This window comes from Hemiscyllium ocellatum, chromosome 4 (genome assembly GCF_020745735.1).
Source record: "Hemiscyllium ocellatum isolate sHemOce1 chromosome 4, sHemOce1.pat.X.cur, whole genome shotgun sequence".
Classification (NCBI taxonomy): Eukaryota; Metazoa; Chordata; class Chondrichthyes; order Orectolobiformes; family Hemiscylliidae; genus Hemiscyllium; species Hemiscyllium ocellatum.
The window spans coordinates 83,307,957-83,327,235 of NC_083404.1; the positions used below are offsets into that span (position 1 = coordinate 83,307,957).

At 39.2% G+C, this 19,279-nt stretch overlaps 1 protein-coding gene across 1 annotated transcript; it reads left to right on the forward strand.

Moving 5' to 3' along the window:
• The first annotated feature begins 377 nt into the window (after positions 1-377).
• On the forward strand, positions 378-18,987 carry LOC132815219 (ras-related protein Rab-10-like). The gene is made up of 5 exons (XM_060824034.1): positions 378-510; positions 14,689-14,752; positions 17,461-17,599; positions 18,307-18,396; positions 18,880-18,987. The coding sequence occupies exons 1-5, from the start codon at positions 378-380 to the stop codon at positions 18,985-18,987; spliced, it is 534 nt and encodes a 177-aa protein (XP_060680017.1).
• The last annotated feature ends 292 nt before the right edge of the window (positions 18,988-19,279 follow it).

Here is a 19,279-nt window from a genome sequence, read left to right on the forward strand (position 1 = left end):
ACATTTGAGATTTGTACTTTAAGACAGTCAGTCCATTGTTTATTCATTGGCCTTATCCGTTAGGAATCAAAACCTAATGCTCACTGATCATCTGAAGATTGCAGATTGAATTTAATCCCATTTACTCAATTGACCTAAATTATTAATTGATTATCGTCCTGTCTGCTACCATTCATGTCATCTGATGGGAAAACTCATCAAGATAAGTGCAGCTTGTTATGAGGCTTTTTTCCATCTAACTTGAAATCAAGAACTGCCTATTAAAGATTCATCTGACAAGTTAATATAAAGAAATTACATATTCAAATTTGAATTCTGAAAAAGTACATTAATCTCAGTGGAAGGATGTTTGCTCTGTGACTCTACTGGCTTTAAAAATGCAAGATGTCAACCTGTCTGGAGATACTCTTTCAAAAGTCATTATGGTGGGAGACTCCAATGTAGGTAAAACTGCCATATTAAAGAGATTAACTGAGGACAATTTCCATGCTTCATTCATACCCACAATAGGCAAGTATTGTAAGACAGCTCTTTCAGCTTTGATCTTCATAAGTCTTCAAAATTTCCTATTCCAAGAGTTACCCAAAACATCAAAATTAAATTAATTGTGGGAAAGAGAGACAATGTCAACCTTCTCTTTCCAAAAATGAGTTGTATTGCCAGTTATTGATCAAGATTCTCTTTGGTTGTAGTCTGGCTCGTCTCAGTTTTGTAAGGCTGATCAATCCCAAATTTAATAGACTGTGCATAAGCAATGAGTATGTGGAACACAGAGTTGGACGGGGAATTTATGATATCGAGTTCTAATCTCTCTTGGTTCCCTGAGAAAATCCTGCAACACTTTTCTACATGAAAGATGTCCCCTGAGCCCCAACTACATAGAACCAGCAGCCTCAGCATTAGTATTCTTTTGAGTACTGCATGTTCTCTCTCACCCTTGTAACTAGTGGAGTTGGTCTATTTGGATGTTGAGAAGGATTCTGACATGAAATAGATTGAAAATTGGTTAGCAGATCAGAACAAAAAGTAGAAATAGTTTTTTTTTCTGAACGGTAGGCTATGACTAGTGGGGTTCTACAGAAATCAGTAATATGACCTCAACTGTTTACAACATGTTACATTTAGTTCTCTAATCCAAATCATTTATATTTCAAAATTTGCAGATAACAAAGCTGTCTGGAATGATGAGCTATGAAGAGGATGTACAGATGTTAGTGTGAATTGGACAGGCTGAGTGAATGGCCAAATGCATGGCAAGTGCAATGTAGATAAATGCAAAGTTATCACTGTGGTAGCAAAAATAAGATGGCAGATGTTTACTTGATTGGATGTATTTTAAGAGAGGGAAGTGTTCATAAGATCTGGTGTCCTTGTGTATCAGTTGTTGAAAGTAAGTGCACAAGTACAGCAGGAAAGAAAGCAAACTATATGTTGGCCTTCATAATGAGACAACTCGAAGTCAAGAACAAGGATGTCTTGCTGCAATTATACTGGGTTTTGTTGAGGCCACACCTGGAATATTATGTACAGATTAGGTCTCCTGACCTGAGGAAAGATGTCCTTGCTGTTGAGGAAATGATGAATGATTTATCATCCCATATCTTGATGATAGTGAAAAGTGCTTTGTCGCCACAATCCAATGCCATTTTGAGTTCTAATAAGGATAAAAGAAATTACTTAAATAAGCATTCATCTTTTGTTCCAATTGGGATCTCAAGCAGCACTTCAGGGCTTTTGCATCGTGTTCTGATGCACAAGGAATCCCGCTCCGGAACATCAATGCCAATGTCCTAGTAAACATTTTAGGACTGAAACAAGGGGAAATTTCTTCAGCTATAGAGTACTGAGTCTATGGAATTCACTAACTGTTAGAGGTCAAAATATGTTTTTAAGAATGAGATATGTCGAAGGAGGGCAGGACATTAAATGTAGAGCAGGCGCAAGGGGTCAAATGGCTTACTCCTACCTTCTATGTTCATATATGTCAGATGTAGTTAACATTGAGAGTGTAAAATTTACTCTGAACCAACACTATGAAAGCATGCTGCATTCATTCTTAAGTGGAAAAACATCGGGCTATGTTTTTGTTTCCTGGTATCTAAAACCTACACCCAGCTCTGGAACCTTTTGAGGATATAGTTCAATTCAGCTACTGTGTCAGGGAATCCTGTCCAACTGACACAGGGTGTGCGCCCAAAGTTATAAGGTCCATGGGAGGCCTTGCAAGACTATGATTGACAGCCCTTCTATTAGTTTTGGGAACTGAGGATGCAGGCAAGGGAATGAAAGGGTACTTCAGGTTACAAGCATTTTGAAGAAGTTTCTTAAGCATTTTTTTAAAAAAGTGTTATGGATGTCAGAATATCATTAGGGAGAGGATAATCTTCCATTTGCTGCCTTAATTACCTGTTGCACCTGCAAACCAACTTTTTGTGATTCATGCACAAGGATACTCAGGTCTCTCTGCACGGCAGGATACTGCAATTTTTCACCATTTAAATAATCTATTTTGCTGTTATGAGGTCATCCATTTTGGTAATAATATTTACCAACATTGTACTCCATCTGCCAGACCCTAGCTCACTCACTTAACGTAGCTATATCCCTTTGCAGACTTTTCATTTTGCTGTACCACTCATCTTGGTGTCATCTGTGAACTTTGACGTACTACACCTGCTCCCCAACTTCAAATCATCTATGTAAATTGTGAACAATTGTGGTCCCAAAGTTGATCTATGAGGCACAATAATTGCCACTGACAACCCGAAAAAACACACTTTCATTGCCACGAAGTTTTCTACTAGTTAACTAATTTCTGTCAATTCTAATTATCATTAAACTTGTGCACCATTAACTCATGCAACAGCATTTTTGTGTGGAACCTTCTCAAATGCCTTCTGGAAATTCAGATATATCGCATCCACTGGTATTCCATTATTCACCGTACTCGTAATGTCCTCACATTTGTTGAGTACTGCCATCTTTACAGGGATGAGGAAATGCAGTTATGCTTGGACTCTTTAAGCTATTTGCTGCAGTTGTTGCTGATGAAAACAGTATTGTCTCCCTGTATTTTAAATGTCCTGATTGGTTGCAACTAACATTTTTCTTAAAGCTATCTCACTTCAATTAAAACTCAACTAGATCAAGGTTTGCATGTGTGAAAGGAAGAAACATTTTGTTAGCTTCTATCCTGAAAAAGTATTAAGATTGTTTCATCAAGTACGCATACAACGACAGTGTTAAGATTGAAAAGAAGGATCAACGAGTGTGAAGTACAGACATGATCAATAAGGCAATTGCAGTTTAAAGATCGTCTTTGAATTGTAAGAATGATTTGAGTCCTGACTAGCTAGCTGGTATTCTATTTTCATCAGCAGAGTGAGGATTGGATTGAATTGAATTGAATTGAATTTATTGTCATGTGTACCGAGGCACAGTGAAAAGCTTTGTCTTGTGAGCAGTACAGGCAGATCACCAAGTTGAATAGCATAGATAAGTAAATAATAGGTAAACAGCAGCAAAACAAAAAACAGGTAAAGGCGAATGCTAAGAGTTTGAGAGTCCATTCATACTTGGTGAATGGTTGTCCCATGTTGCTCTTTCATTGGACACCGATAGTGACAGGGAGAGAAATTAGCGGCAGCTTCTTGCCATCGGATAATGTTTCATTTTCATTTTCCACCTTGCAGTACATGAGCTGTTGCATGAAAGCCATGGTAATGAACTCGTGTTTGGAATTTTTTTTTGATCTATGATGCCTGTTATCTCTATTCCAACTCCCAGAATGGTGTGCATCAGTCAGGATATACAGGGTTTCAGAGTTTGAGTGCCCTTTACAACAATGTTAACTTGGGCGCAGACTATTCCTTGTTATCTATTTAATGAGCTTCCCTCAACATAGTTGTTTGATTACAGTGGCCGTTTTAGGTCAGCATTTGTCTTTTTTAAAAATCTGAGTCTATGATTATCAGATGATGCAATTTGAATATTGATAGTCCATGTTTACAATTATAACAGCTGTTCCCTCTTATTATGTACCATCTTATATAACAAGAGAAGAAGTGTTGTTTTCTTTTGCAATTCAGCTATGAATGTTATATCAACCAAACATATTACAACAAAAGAGGAAGAGCAAACTACTGTGGATGTTAGAAATTTGGAATAGAAACAAAAAGATTGAAATGATTTTGCTAAATATTCTGAGTATTCCAATATTGTCCATTTTTATTTCAAATTTCCAACATAAATTTTCGTCAGCCTTGTTATGCGATATATTTGGGTAATGTAGAGCCGTGGAATGGATTTGAGGTGATCACAGTGGTAGCTGCGTGAGAGTCGGGTAAGGAATGAGTTTATGGGATGTGTTGCATTGATTAACATGCCAGGCTGATGGTGCTATTGGTAAGATCCAGTGTTTTAAAATGACTTGGGCCCCTTTTTGAAAAGATGCCCTCTCTTTTCCCCTCTACTTATTGCCATAAGGCCTCCAGAACTGAATCTGAGCAGCTGAGAACTCTCCTCTTGACTTCCTACTGCATTGCTGCTGAGAATGCCTCTTCCATCCATTTCCAGTACTTGCTGCAGATGGCATACAATGATCCTTTTAAGAACTGTAAGGTGGTTTTAAGAAGTGTAAGTTCACTTGTTGCTAGTGTTATGAAGGTGTAAGGGGTTTTGTGCCTTTAAGAGAGTTAAAAGCTAGCAGAACTACCTGACAGCATCAAGTGTTCTGAACAAGACATAATGTAACCTTTTGGTCCAGCAGGTAGAGTAGCCATTCGCCTGGAGACAACAAAAACAAATTCAAATTGGGCCAATCAGTTTAAATTATACTCCAAAAAAAACCCAAACTCCAATCAAGTTTGAACTTAGTATATTGACAATATTAAAAGCCAATGATACAATCCAATGCTGTGGGGGTATAAGATTGAAAAATTGAACAGTTGGGGGTAACTGCCAAAAGACAACAGATGTAGGCTGATAGTCAGAACTCTCTGAGAGGTACCTGTCTAGAGAAGGAGTTTGCACGGAGGAAAACATCAACACTGGAGAGCAAATCAGCAGAGGAAGATATAAAGAGAAGATTCAACTGCTGGCTGGGTTTGAAATTTTTGAATTTTTCAGTCAATCTTAATCTGGAGTTTTATCGAACAAGTATTATAGAAGGAAAAGTAAAAGAGGCTCAAGGAAGGAGTTGTAAATAGTTGTTAGTTAATTATTCTCTGTTATACTTTAAGAAATAAAGTTGTTAATTTTTACTTTAAATAGTTCTTGGCCCCTCAAATTTTCACAGATTACTGCATGGGATAAATCTTTTGTGTTGCTGGTTTAAATTAGGCAGGTGGGTTTTCCCCATGATGTAACACTAGCCTCAAATGAACCTGTATGCCCTCTGAGCATAGTCATTAAAACATATTGAGTACAACACTGCATACCAAAATCATGGAGATGATCAGGCAATCAACTAGCATACATCATCATCCCTGCCTTCGTAAAACAGCCTTATCCAATTTTTAGCCCTGAGTTTTCATTTTGGGATTGGAGTGGAGAGGGGTTTAGTTGAGGTAGGGCTGATAGGTGATGCATTAATTTAAATATATCAATTTACCCTTTTTCCATGAAAAGGAAAGCCAAGGAGTGACTTGATAGAGGTCCTCAAGATTCGTAAGGGAATTGGATGGGTGGACTTGAGGCTATTTCCACTTATGAGAAAGTTCTAAAATGAGGTGCAATGAATATAAGTTAGTAACTGAAAAACTGCATAAGGAATTCAGGAGTAACCTTTTCAACAGGTTGGTAAAAATGTGGATCTCATTGGCACATAGAATAGATGGGATCTATGGTGCAAAAGATTTTTGACAAGCCAACAATGTAGCATTTTATGCATTTATAAGAAATTAGATATAAAAAAAGTGGAAAGATACATTGTGGTGTTAAGATTAAATAAAGGAAGAGGGCTTTAAAAAGCTTTGGAACTGTAATTTATTTTGAATAAAGGAGGAGCAGGGAAGAAAGGCTGTTTGATTGGGCAGAATGGTTGGAAGCTTCCAGTAATATGTAGAGTCATAGAGATGTACAGAATGGAAACAGACCCTTCGGTCCAACCCTTCCGAAGGGAAAAACAGACCCCACCACTAGGGATATATTCCCCTCCCCAACCCAACCTCCACTTCCGGCACCTTCCCCTGCAACCGCAAGAAGTGCAAAACGTGCCCACACCTCCCCCCTCACCTCCCTCCAAGGCCCCAATGGATCCTTCCATATCCGTTGCAAATTCACCTGCACCTCCACATACATCATTTACTGTATCCATTACACCTGATGTGGTCTCCTCTACATTGGGGAGACAGGCCGCCTACTTGCGGAACATTTCAGGGAACACCTCTGGGACACCCGCACCAACCAACCCAACCATCCCGTGGCTGAACACTTTAACTCCCCCTCCCACTCCGCCGAGGACATGCAGGTCCTTGGCCTCCTCCATCGCCAGACCCTGACCACACGACGCCTGGAGGAAGAGTGCCTCATCTTCCGCCTAGGAACCCTCCAACCACACGGGATGAATGTAGATTTCTCCAGCTTCCTCACTTCCCCTCCCCCTTCCTTTTCTCAGTCCCAACCCCCGGATTCAACACCACCCTCTTGACCTGCAATCTTCTTCCTGACCTCTCCGCGCCCACCCCCCTCACCCTCACCTCCTTCCATCTATTGTATTCCCAGCGCCCCTCCCCCCTACCTTTTTATCTCACCCGCCTGGCACACCAGCCTCATTCCTGAAGAAGGGCTTATGCCCGAAACGTCAATTCTCCTGCTCCTCGGATGCTACCTGGCCTGCTGTGATTTTTCCAGCATCACATTTTTCAACAATAGCAAAGACATACCAAGTAAATGGAAAACAACACTTACACTGTATAAGAGGAACGTGCGGATTCAAAAGAGTCAAAAACCATTCTAATTCCTGGGTAACAATTAAACTATTCCCCCCTTGACTTATCATATCCCCTTTCAATCCACCTGCTGATACCACACTTCCTCTGCTGCTGGACCTAACCTGACCTTCAACATCTCTACAACTCTAGTCACCCCAGACCGAAACCATGATTGCCTCCAACCCCATTACTAGACCTGACCTTTCTCCAAACCAGACTCCTCCATATCCTGCCAGAGGCAAATAGTTTTTGTAGGGTTGTTACCATGGACTATGCATCAGTTATTGTGACTGATGGTTAAGTACCATGCTTTGCTCAAATTTTAAAGAAGACTGGTTTCATCTGATTGTTCAATGCATTATGCTGAAAACTAACCGAGAAAATATCATTGGTCATTTTTTCTGTTACAATTCAATCAGAGCATTGCTCATGACAATGCCTCTGCCAGAGTGTGCTTGCTTACCAATCAGATATTAAAAGTAGGTGGTGTGCGAATAAAAGGGTTTTTTTTGGTGTAAGGCTTCTTAAATGTTGTTGCACCCACATCAGTGAAGAGTATGAATCACATTCATGATTTGTCTTTGGATGCTGAACAGGCTTTAAAGTCAGAAGATGAGTCATTCATCTTTAAATAATCAGCCTCTGACCTGCTCTCGTAACTATGCATTTATGTGAATGATCATTTCAGGGATGTTCGTGACATCGCTGCATGCCAAGGGAGCATCATTGGAGGTGCTCATTGCTTTGCAATTAGTATAGCCCTTGATCAGCCCAAACCTCGCTATTGGCCTGGCCTTGCAGAACATGGACATAAATTCCTGTATTAACTTTTGGACTAACACTGGGTAATCATCAGTTCACAGCCAAACTTCTAACATTGTGAATGGAGAGAAGGTCATTGCTGAAGGAGACAGAGATTTGGGACAGTGCACTGAGGAGCTGCTGATTGTGTTAGGTGTGGCTCTAGCCATTGCAGAGGTTTACCTCAATCTGCTTCAGATTTCCTCTGTAGTAGGGTTCCTTGGTGTTACATAAGATTAAATTTTGCTTTAATGCCAAGAGCAACTATGCTCATCTCCCTTCTGGAATTCAGCTTATATCAATGTTTGGACCAATGTTGGAATGAAATCTTTAACCAAGAGTTGTGGTAGAGCCCAAATTGTGCATTGATTAGATTGACAGTCCTACCATCACTTTGAGTATAGCCAGATGGAATAGTAATTCTGCTTTTTGATGGTTAATTTCAGTGTTTGAGCGATTACTTTATCAGCTTATACTTGGAATTTTGTTGAAGAAAGTAGATTTTGCTATGTCTTATTTAATTAGCTGCTCCTTCATCTCCTATATGGAATCAAATTAATTACTCAGAAAAGCTTGGTATTTTTTGCCACCCCTTCTAAGGTCATCTGAGGTTCCACAAAGATGCATGCTTAACCCATTTGAGAGTGGTTCATCTGAGCCTTTAGCCTCATCAGTGACCCACACTCCTTTATCTCAGTAATTGCTTCTTCTGATGTCTGGCAGCCTATCAAGTGGGTTTCACTGAATATGACTTTGCAAAGTCAGAAGCTGCTCCAGAGTGCATCGACAGACAATTCAACAGAAGTTCCATTTCTCTGCCGGACATCCATCTGACTATTGTCAACTCTCTGCAGTGCAGCCAGTCTGCTAAAGTTAAGAGCCTCCTTGTCCATGGATGTTTGTCCTTTGTAGGCCCAATTCAGATCCCAGTTTGAAATCTGGTTTGATCCCATATTTTGTCTTTTTTTCTTTCATGAGGTACTCTTTTTCACTAACATACAAGGCAATACTGCAGATCTAGTTTTAACAATGAAATGGAAGTTTACCTTGCAAAGAAAAGAAGATAAAATAGAATATTTACATTATTTACAAGCTTTTTACAGATGGCATAGTTTGAAAGATTTTAGAAACATTGGATCCTATCTATCCCAAAATCATCACTTTACAGTATTTAAACACCTGGCAGAGGTTGCTGTTCCATATCACCTATAGGTTTAACTCTTTCTTTCAATTCATTGTCTTGAGTGTTTGATAGTCTCTTTCTTGATCATTCACTTAACTGAGCTTAGATTTTCTCATCTTCAAATAAGTCCTTCAGGTTTTTTTACCAAATACTCCTGGTTTAGAATTTCCAAATGAAAACCTCAGAGGTAATTTATTTCCCAACTTGTTCTGGCCTAAGTTCTTTCTTTTAGAGAATATTAGTTTTATACATTTAACTTCAACAAAGGCAAGTTGAAAAATTTCCCAAGCTAAGGATTTTTCCCTGAAGCAAAAATTAAAATTCCCAGTCTTTCTAAACTGAAAGCAAGTGAATGCTCCTCAATGTTTGCTCTGTTCCCTTGTAAAACTCTCCCAAAGAAAATTCAATATTATCCCAGGATTACTTCTCTCATGCTGGTTTTAAAAAATCATTGCTCCAGAAGTACTGATTGATTAATCGTTAAACCCCCTCATATGCACAGACTTAAGTCCACATGCCTGACAGATCAGTAACACCTCCCTTTGAATGATTGCTGTTTTAGACATTGTGTAATCTTGCTCCCTTCAATGTGAGGATCTCGGTATTGAATTTGTCATGTGATTACATGAGCATCCTTCTAAAAAGACCTATGTTGTTTTGAACTTTCACACACTTGTGCTAGGCATGCATCTGTTCAGGGATCCCATCTGCCTTATGGCCCTCCTGTTCAGAGCTATGCAGTCCTTGTAAAGACCCAAATGTCTCACAGCTTGGCTTTGCATGTGACTCATCTTATCAGATGTCAGAACGTTATTGTAAGTACTTCCTGCAATTGGACTCCAGTCCTGCTAACAGTATTCCACTGCTGACCTCCAGTATCCTCTTAATTTGTGTGACCTGTCTCCTCCTTAGGAACTAACATGTTTCCGGTTACCAACTCTCGTATGACCTTAGGATGGCATGGTGACTCAGCGGTAAACACTGTTGTCTCACTGTGCCAGGGACCAAGTTCAGTTGCAGCTGTGGTGGAATTAGGTGACTGTCTATGTGGAGTTTCCACATTCCCCCAGTGTCTGGGTGACTTTCCTCCCACAGTCCAAAGATGTACAGATTAGGTGGATTGACCATGCTAATTTGTCCGTGGTGTCCAGGGATATGCAGGCTAGGTGACTTCTCCATCTTGTATAAGGGGTTATGGGAATAGGGTAGGGTGCTTGGGTCTATGTGGGGTGCTCTTCGATGGGCCGAGGGGCAAATGACCTCTTTCTGCACTGTAGGGATTCAATGATTTAGAGAGGTGTCAAAATGTCAACTTTAAGCTGGATTCTGACCTACAAACGGATTTTGAATTTTAGTGTTCTAACTAAAACAAATTATTTGTTTGTTATGATAATACTGTTATTGAATCTGCAGTGAAAAAATTGTCCCAAATTATAACAATTTATGCACTGTAAATGAATTGCTCCAAATTTGAGGAGCTGTTCAGGATGTCCTGAGATCATGAAAAATGTTTTTAAAAAGTTTCTTTTTAAATTCTAAATTTAGACCATTATACTGTTTTTGGGGATGCTCAGGACATAAGTTGTTAATGAAAGCCATAATTGTGTAGACAGCCCTACAAGATAATAACCACACGTGTCTCATTGATATCATTTATAAAATTCACATGTTCTGTTATCTGCACAGCCAGTAGTGCAGCCTTCCCCCAGCAAATCAATGTAGTCAATTCTCCATTCAAGATCGGAGAATTTGTATCCTTGAATTGGTCCAGAAGTTTGACACCATCCAGGAGAAAGCAAACCACATAAGTGGCAGCAATGTGAATCATCTGCAAGATGCACTGCAGTAACTCTCAAATACTACTTCAACAGAATATTCCAAACCCATGACTTCAGATGCATGAGGAAACCACTAGCTGCAATTTCCCCATTAAGCCTGACTTGGAATTATATCATTATTCCTTCCTTGTCATGTGGTCAAAATCCTGGAATTCCTTCCAAACAGCACTGTGTGTGTTCCTACACCCTAAAGTCTGCGACAACTCAGGACTACCTTCTTCAGGGCAATTAGGAATAGGCAATAAGTGCTGACCTAGACAGTGATGCCCACAGTCCATGAACAAATAAAAGAAAATATTGTAGTTCACTCACTACAATCAGTCTTGGTTAAAAGCTATAGCATAAGCTGGAAACTCTTGGAACTAATTAAAAATTTTCGGATGCCAAATCTAAAATTACTGAATAGTTATCGTCATCCATAATTATTTTATAATCTTTTGAATTGTTTAATTTAGGATCTGATAAAACTACTGTGGCATCTATATAGTTCCAGTCAACATTTTGTTATAGACAATAAAAAAGCAGATGCTGGAATCCAAGGTAGACAAACAGGAGGCTGGAAGAACACAGCAAGCCAGAAAGCATCAAGAGGTGGAGAAGTCAACATTTTGGGTGTAACGCATCTTCAGGACGTAGCAGTGAAGTACAGGAGCAATATGTTACTGCAATGGTACAATGTCTAATGTTAACTTCCCCATCACATTTCCTGGGATATTTAAAAAAAAATGCACGTTGGGCATCTGAAGTAAAAACAGAAAAGGAGGAAATTTCTCAGCTGGTCAGTAGCTGAAAGGGATTGCTTAACATTGTTGATATCATTGTTGGATTTTTTATCGATGAATCCACATGGATTGTTAATCTGTCTGTTTCAGTTTCTGACAAACTTTCATCATCTTTCGAGCTTGTTACATATTTATTCAGCAGATGGATGGACTGAATATTTTCTATTCGGGAATCATTCTTACTTCTCACGCTATTATAACACTAGTTTAGTTTATAGTTACATAAAATGCATATCACATGATTAAAAATCTGCCTTCAACATCTGTTAGTTCACTTTATGCTGCTCATGCACAACACAAGACACAGCATTTCAGCATAATGTGGCAAAAATTATGAGAATTTTTTCAATCACTTGTTAATGCATGTAATGAATTGACATAAGACAAAAGAGAGAAAACAACAATGGTTAGTTGGCATCTTCTGTCTAGTAGGGATGATGAGAATGCAACATTGGATCTTTGGTGAGGCCAGATGGGATCATCTACTGCAAACATTTGGATAGTTGAACAAATGATTCCTGAAAGAGTCATGACCCCACAAATTAAGTGGTCTTATCCTGTGGTGGGGGTGATCTCTGCTGACACCTTGTTTACTATGGTTGGCATCATTTTGGGACCACACTTTATTGTGATGACAAATTCCTGCTTAAATCTGATATAATTTTTATCAATATCTAGAGTTTTGAGTTTGTCATTTCTTTTTTTCAGCATCCTTGATTGGAACTTTTGGGTGCCCTTCCAATCTCTTGGTATGACCCACCTTCCCAGACACTATATCTTTTGGGAAATAAGCATCTTCCATTCTGTGCACATGAACAAGCCAGCAAAATCTTCAGTGCTTAATTTAGCACTCTCATGCTTGAACTAGAAAGAACTTCTTTGTTAGTAACTTTGACTTTCTACGTGATTTCATTGGTGCATCCTAGACGCTGGAGATGAATATTATTGATTCTTTCCTCTTGGTAGGTGTAAGTTTCTATACTTCACTGACATACAGGACCTTGACAGTAGGCATCTTTGTCCTTTTATTATTTGCTCTTTTTTTGTGCCTGGTTTGTTAGTCAATCAAAGTTGATGTTTTAGATAGTATCTGAAAGAGTTCATTGTTATCATGAAACATCTGCTTTGCTCATTAGGACATAAAGAACTGTTCGCAAGAGGAGCTAAGCAGTTCTCATTCTGTTCCTTTTTGTTACGGATGATGTTTAAGATGTTCCAGTAGCAACGAAAACTTATTTCTTAAGTTGAATCTGATGCTTCACAAGAGGTATACTTGTGTTACTGAAAAAAGACAGTTAAAGCTTTTTTTCTTGCATATATCAGGATAATCCACAGAAATCAAATTCAATGGGAAAACCAATGTTTATGCTGTATGAGAGAGAGTGCTAATTGTTTGGCAAGTACATTCTGATTGGTAGAGATGCTGCCACAGATAATGCAACCATTAATGCTGATTGACAATAAACTGCCAGTCTTTGTTTAAATTTTAAACACCATGTTGACTTTGACTGGCCAGGGAATCAATTCAGCACAGAAATAAATGATTAATTTGTTGCATTAATTACCAGGCTATATATCCCAAAGACTGGTGGATCGTATCAAACAGTATATACTTTTGTTGTTTGCTTCAAGCAAGTTACTAACTATACCTTACCAATTTGCACTTGTAAAACTTAACAGTGTCCAAAGTAAGACAGAAAGCCAAATACAAGAATATCTTGTCATGGATTAGTGGAGCTAGAATTGAAAATATTTCTAAGGGATGACCCTGGATGGATCTTTGGGTGAGTTGACACGGGTACCAGGTCCAACTAAAAATAACGAAATACTTACTAGAGTGATCAGGAGTCCCTCCAAGAGTGACATAAAAGGTTAACCAAAGTCTTGTATAAAAGGCTACAATGTGTGAGCTATGCACTTGGCTGATTTACACCTTAAAATTACAATCAGGGTTCAATGAACAAGTAGAACCCCAACTTTATTGTTTTGTATTTAACCTGTTCAGAGATGTCATTACACACCACTGCAGTCAGTGGGACTTGAACCCAGAACTTCTGGCTCAGAAATAGGGGTAATACCATTGCACCACAGGAGCCCTAACCCATCTTTTTATATCCAAAAATGCTCTTGCACACAACGGAACATATTTTTCCTATAACCAAATTACACTTTCTTTTTTCTCCATCTATTAACCACCACCAGTACTCCACCCATGTTTTTCTATTGATTAGTTTTCATGCAAAGGCTGGTAAGGGCAATGCAAACTATCAGTGGTAAGGAGGAAGGAAGGGGCCGAAATCAAACTGGAGTTGGAAGGGAAGATAAAGTATTCCATTCCCAGCTGTGCCCACCTCTCTCTAAAGATATCAAGAGTATTGGTGGATACCATGTGCTCCTTCTTCCAAGAACATCCAGCCATGATTGTAGCTGCAAAACTGACAGACAGCAGCTGAGACACCCCTTCACAGCCCACTGCCTGGACCAGTTAAGAGGCAACTTGGCCAGGTCCAGGAGCAGTCCCACGAAGTGGTCTTCTAACTTGAATATCCCCCTTTGCGCTGGATGCCTAAAGGTCAGGAGCATGGGGCTGAGTGCAACCAAAAACACCACAAAAGATTTTTCAAATAACTAAAAGAGGCATACTATTGTGCACAAGCGATATACACATTACCCACAGTCTCCACAGCACCTTAAAATAAGCATTTGGGCTGTGGATCCATGAACCACCGCAATCAGAGTAAAAGCTGAACTCGACTGAAAATTTTGATGTTTTCTAATCAACCTATTCAAAGATTTTTGTCATGCAGGTTTGAAACAGGTGTGTGCAACAGCACTTCAGGACATGAACCTGGGCCACCTGGCTCAGAGATGAGGACACTAATACTACACCACAAGACTTTAATCCAACTTTTATATTCAAAGTAGCTTCTCATCTAAACCAGGTGGCACTTGTCTCACAATCTCATGCAAGATACTGGCAGCCAGTGGCTTTCTGTGAACAGGGTACACCAATCTTAGACTGTTATCTTCCAATTTAAGTTGGTGGACTGAGTTGAATCTGGCCCTGCACATGTTAAGGGACCTTTTGTGAATGATATGAATGATGTCACATTGATTCAATTTATCTTATTTTGTTTTATCCTGTCTTTTAGGGATCGATTTCAGAGTAAAAACTATCAAGATAAATGAGAACAACACAATTAAGCTGCAAATATGGTACAGTCATTTTGAATTTATTGAAAATTAAATGGCCTGAATTTTAAGGGCCACTTCAGAGCAGGAAAGCAACAGGTATTTGCTTGTTTGCCCAGGATCTCACTAATGTTAAGGAGCAAGACCACCTCTACTTGGCAGGCTTGCTTTAGGGACAATTAGATGAGGCAAGACTTCTGCACTTCCTGGGATCAATTTTGACTTATAGCGCTATCCACGTGCCCCACCTCAGTTTTATAAGTGATGCCCACTTGAGAATCTGTTCTTGTTGTCCCTTGATTTAGGGAGTAGCAGAAGAGGCCTGCACCCAATGTGCAACCCAGCAAGTTTGACTCCGCTAGCCAGTGAAAGGTGTGGTGCCTCCTTTCTTAGCTCTCAAGTACTAATCAGAAGCCCCTTTTCCTTGTTTTCCCTCTCCATGTCCACACACTGTGCCCCAACCCTGTCCATCATATACTCCTCACCTTCATTGAGGTCTGAGTGACTTGGTAAGACCATGACCTTAACTGAATGGTTGGGTCCATCACTGAATGCTTTCAAAATGTTCTAGGTGCTATATCAGCAATAGTCACAACTCCCAGTAGGGCAGTCAGTACACAGAACTGCTAATCTATGATTTGCTGGCAACACCATAAGAGACAGGACTTCCTTCTAGGGAGGGCAGAAAGCTTGCCTCTCTAAGGGCAATCGGTCAAAACATTAAAGCATGGTGAGCATGTCGAGCTTCTTGACATTTACATCAGTGTAATCCAGTGCAAATATATCTGCATTAATTATCTGCAGTTTAACAAAATTTGGCTTTGAGTTTGAGATGGAGGTTGAGCTGTTGACAGAGTGAAACAGCAGAGAGGGGAAATGTCACATTAATACTTTTCCAGAAGGTGATTACATTCCTTAGGAAGGGGTCTTTGTATTTGGTCACAGGTCAGCGACAAGTGTTATGTGACTGTGAGTAAAGCAGGTGTGAGGACCCAGGAGGTTATGGAGTCTAAGTTTTACAATAGTCCAAAGGATTTGAGGCACTTTCAGATTGGTTGGCTAAGAATAAAGGCTGCAACATATACCCAATGCTACTGAGGTCAGAGTTTCGATTCCAGATCCAGTAAAGGTGAGACATATATAATGCAAATACTGATGCTGACCATGGGAGGGAACGCATTCCAGCATGGAATCCCTGATTGCCAAGAGTTCTCTAAAGATCTTTACAATGGAGTTTAAGATCCACAAGTTTAACTGATCGTGGCACCATGGCAAAGGGAACCATTCAAGTAGCAGAGGAGCAAAAAGAAATGTAATTTTGTTAGGGGATAGTGCAGTGAAGGGTGTTGCCTCCATTACTGTGGAGAATACTGTGGATGAGTGTGGCATGCTATTATAGACATAAGTCCACTCCAGTCAGGAGGCAAGGTGTGCAGATGGTTATGCAGATTACAGATGAATCATCCTCTGGATGATGGAGGTTAGTATGGCTTTCTCAAAGACAGAACTTCTAAGACCCCCAAAAGATCTTGGTCTTGAAGTGCCCTTGATCACTGCACAAACATTCTGGATATATTTGAAGCCTTTTGGTCAGGTGTCAGAATGGCCATCTGCATGCTTGGTGAAGATATTCTTGAGAATGAGAATTCCCATTACTGCTGTGACAAAGGACCTTAAACTCCATTGTAATTTTCCATTTTTTTCTCATTGACTTGAGACCCTAACTGTTATAAACAATTACCATTCATTTTTGCCCTTGAACTTGTGACATGTAGTATGGAAGGGAAAGAGAAATCTGAGTAGCCTAAGGTAGAGGATGAGACAAACTTGTTTGAGGATGCAAAAGGAATCTTTACATGCTGGGGTCCAACTCCTTGAAATGCTTTGTACATCTTTTCCACCAGCTTCATCTTTTGTCTGATTTCCTTAACAAATCACGAAGTGTGGCAGACAGCCTTTTAACAGCCTTTTATAGTAACTAGCTAGATCAAAAAATCCACAGTCAAAATGTGTGGTGCTGGAAAAGTACAGCCAATCAAGGCTGTATTAGAAGGACCAAGAAGCTATGCAGATGGAAGCAGGAATTCTATCCTTGCACATCATGCTTATCAAACTAATCATGAACTCCTTGAATGCCTCAATTAAACTTCACCACACTTCCAGGCAGACTTTTCCAAGCCTTACCTACTTACTGTGTGAAAGACTTTTCTCACTTCACATTTGCTTCTTCTGCAAATCACTTAAAATATTCAAACCAATAATCACTCCATTCATCTAACTCTAGTGATTTGTATATTCCTGTGCTTCCTAATCCACAAGGAAACTTCATCACAAGGAAAACTATGTAAGCTATTGAACCTCTTTTGGCCTCAATCCTATATACAAGGCAAAATAGCCATGATCTTAGTGAATGGCAGGCCAACCTTGTGCAACTAGTATACTATTACTCTTATTTCCCACTAGTATTAGCTGTATAAAAAAAAAACCATCAATGCTTATGCTCAGGCCTCAAGTTATAATAACAGATTTTATCCTGATTATATAGTTAGAACCGAGGGCACCCCAATGTGGGCAGATGTCTACACTGCAATTTAAAATTGAAAGGAATCCTCAATTCCATTCTTACTGCTCCTTTAGGTGATGAAAATTAAAATCAGAGTCAAATATCTTATCTTTCTTTTCTGAACTTGTTTGAGAAGTGAATAATGGAATTACTACTTTTCTATTGACAGGGATACAGCTGGCCAGGAACGATTCCATGCTCTGACAACTCACTATTTTCAAGGATCAAATGGCCTTATGCTTGTCTATGATATTACAAATTTAAAAACGTTCACCAATATTACCTATTGGATTAAAGACACTAATGAGGTGACCTTTCTTTTAGCTTGTAGCTGCCGCCTTTTTCTGATTCTTTTAATTTGATCCCTTTGTTGCTATGTTTTCCTGGATATATTGCACCTAGCTATGCTGGAGAGCAGTTTTCTAACAATGTGACATTTATGCTATTTTTGAGACACCTGCTTATAGATATGCAGAACAGCCTCATGCCTAAGGGTGAATATATTTTGTATCTCTGTACAACAATTTATCCATCATGCAGAACTTTCTTCAATGGAATTTTCAGTGGAAAAACTGAGCAGTAATAACCTGCTATATTTCATAATACAGTAGATAAAGTGCCTTAGTAAAGCAAGATTCTTTCATGTGTACAGATACTTATGAGAATTTCACAATCCAGTGATCTCAAAAGAGTCATGTACTTAGAAGGAACGTGACTCAGAAAATCTCAAGCATGTAACTCACTGCAGTTTCCATTCATTTTTGTGGGCAGTTGTATACACATTGACCAATTTGATTCAATGTAATATAGTTTATAACAGTATAAATCTGTATGATTAATCCAGCATGAAAACAAAATGAAATGTTTCTACCTTGAAATGATAAATTTTGCAATTGCACTGTTAAAGAAATAACAATAATGGTTCTGAATTTGAAATAATGATGCACATTGTTCAGATGTACAGTAAAGTCATATATTTAATAAATATGGATATAATAAATGTAATTCCGTTCAGTATGCAGGAAATAATGTTGGACGAATATTGATCGGTAATAAATGTGACATGCTAGCAGCACGTCAAGTTTCATGGGACAATGGAAAAAGGGTATGTTTTAATATTTAATTACAATTAAATTACAATTTAGAGATTTTAAATTGTACTTGTACACTTTATGAGGATGGCCTTTGAACACCAAACAGTTTAGTTATTGGAGTCAAAAAGTGTGGTGCTGGAAAAGCACAGCCAGTCAGGCAGTATCCAAGGTGTAGGAGAAAGTGAGGACTGCAGATGCTGGAGATCAAACCTGAAAATGTGTTGCTGGAAAAGCGCAGCAGGTCAGGCAGCATCTCCTGTTCCTTGGATGCTGCCTGACGTGCTGCGCTTTTCCAGCAACACATTTTCAGCAGTATCCAAGGAGCAGGCAAGTCAACATTTTGAGCATAAGCTCTTCATCAGGACTCTGATCTCCAGCATCTGCAGTCCTCACTTTCTCCTAGTTTAATTATTGGATAATGTAGGAGTATAAAATCTATGATGAACTAGGTAAAATCTAAATATACTCTGAAATATGGTGACCTTTATTTTAAGCTCGCTCAGGAAAATGGAATGCAATTCTTTGAGACCAGTGCAAAAGAAGACATGAACATTGAGAAAGCATTTGCAACCCTTGGAGAAGAAATAATAAAAAAGGTGTGAAATATATAAAGTGTATATATATATATATCATAGTAAAATGATAGCAATATCCATTTGTCTTCAATTCTCTTCCTAATATCCTCCTCTCCTCTCATAGGGATGTTGTGCCCAGAATATGTGCTGGCTACCCACTATTTCCTCATTGATTTAGATTAGCTTACTTACAGTGTGGAAACAGGCCCTTCGGCCCAACAAGTCCACACCGACCCGCCGAAGTGCAACCCACCCATACCCCTACATTTACCCCTTACCTAACACTACGGGCAATTTAGCATGGCCAATTCACCTGATC

Coding starts and splice junctions, on each gene's coding strand:
- LOC132815219 (XM_060824034.1), top strand. CDS start 378: ATGCAAGATGTCAACCTGTCTGGAGATACTCTTTCAAAAGTCATTATG. Junction 511..14,688: donor TTCATTCATACCCACAATAG/GCAAGTATTGTA, acceptor CCTGTCTTTTAG/GGATCGATTTCAGAGTAAAA. Junction 18,397..18,879: donor CATGGGACAATGGAAAAAGG/GTATGTTTTAAT, acceptor CTTTATTTTAAG/CTCGCTCAGGAAAATGGAAT.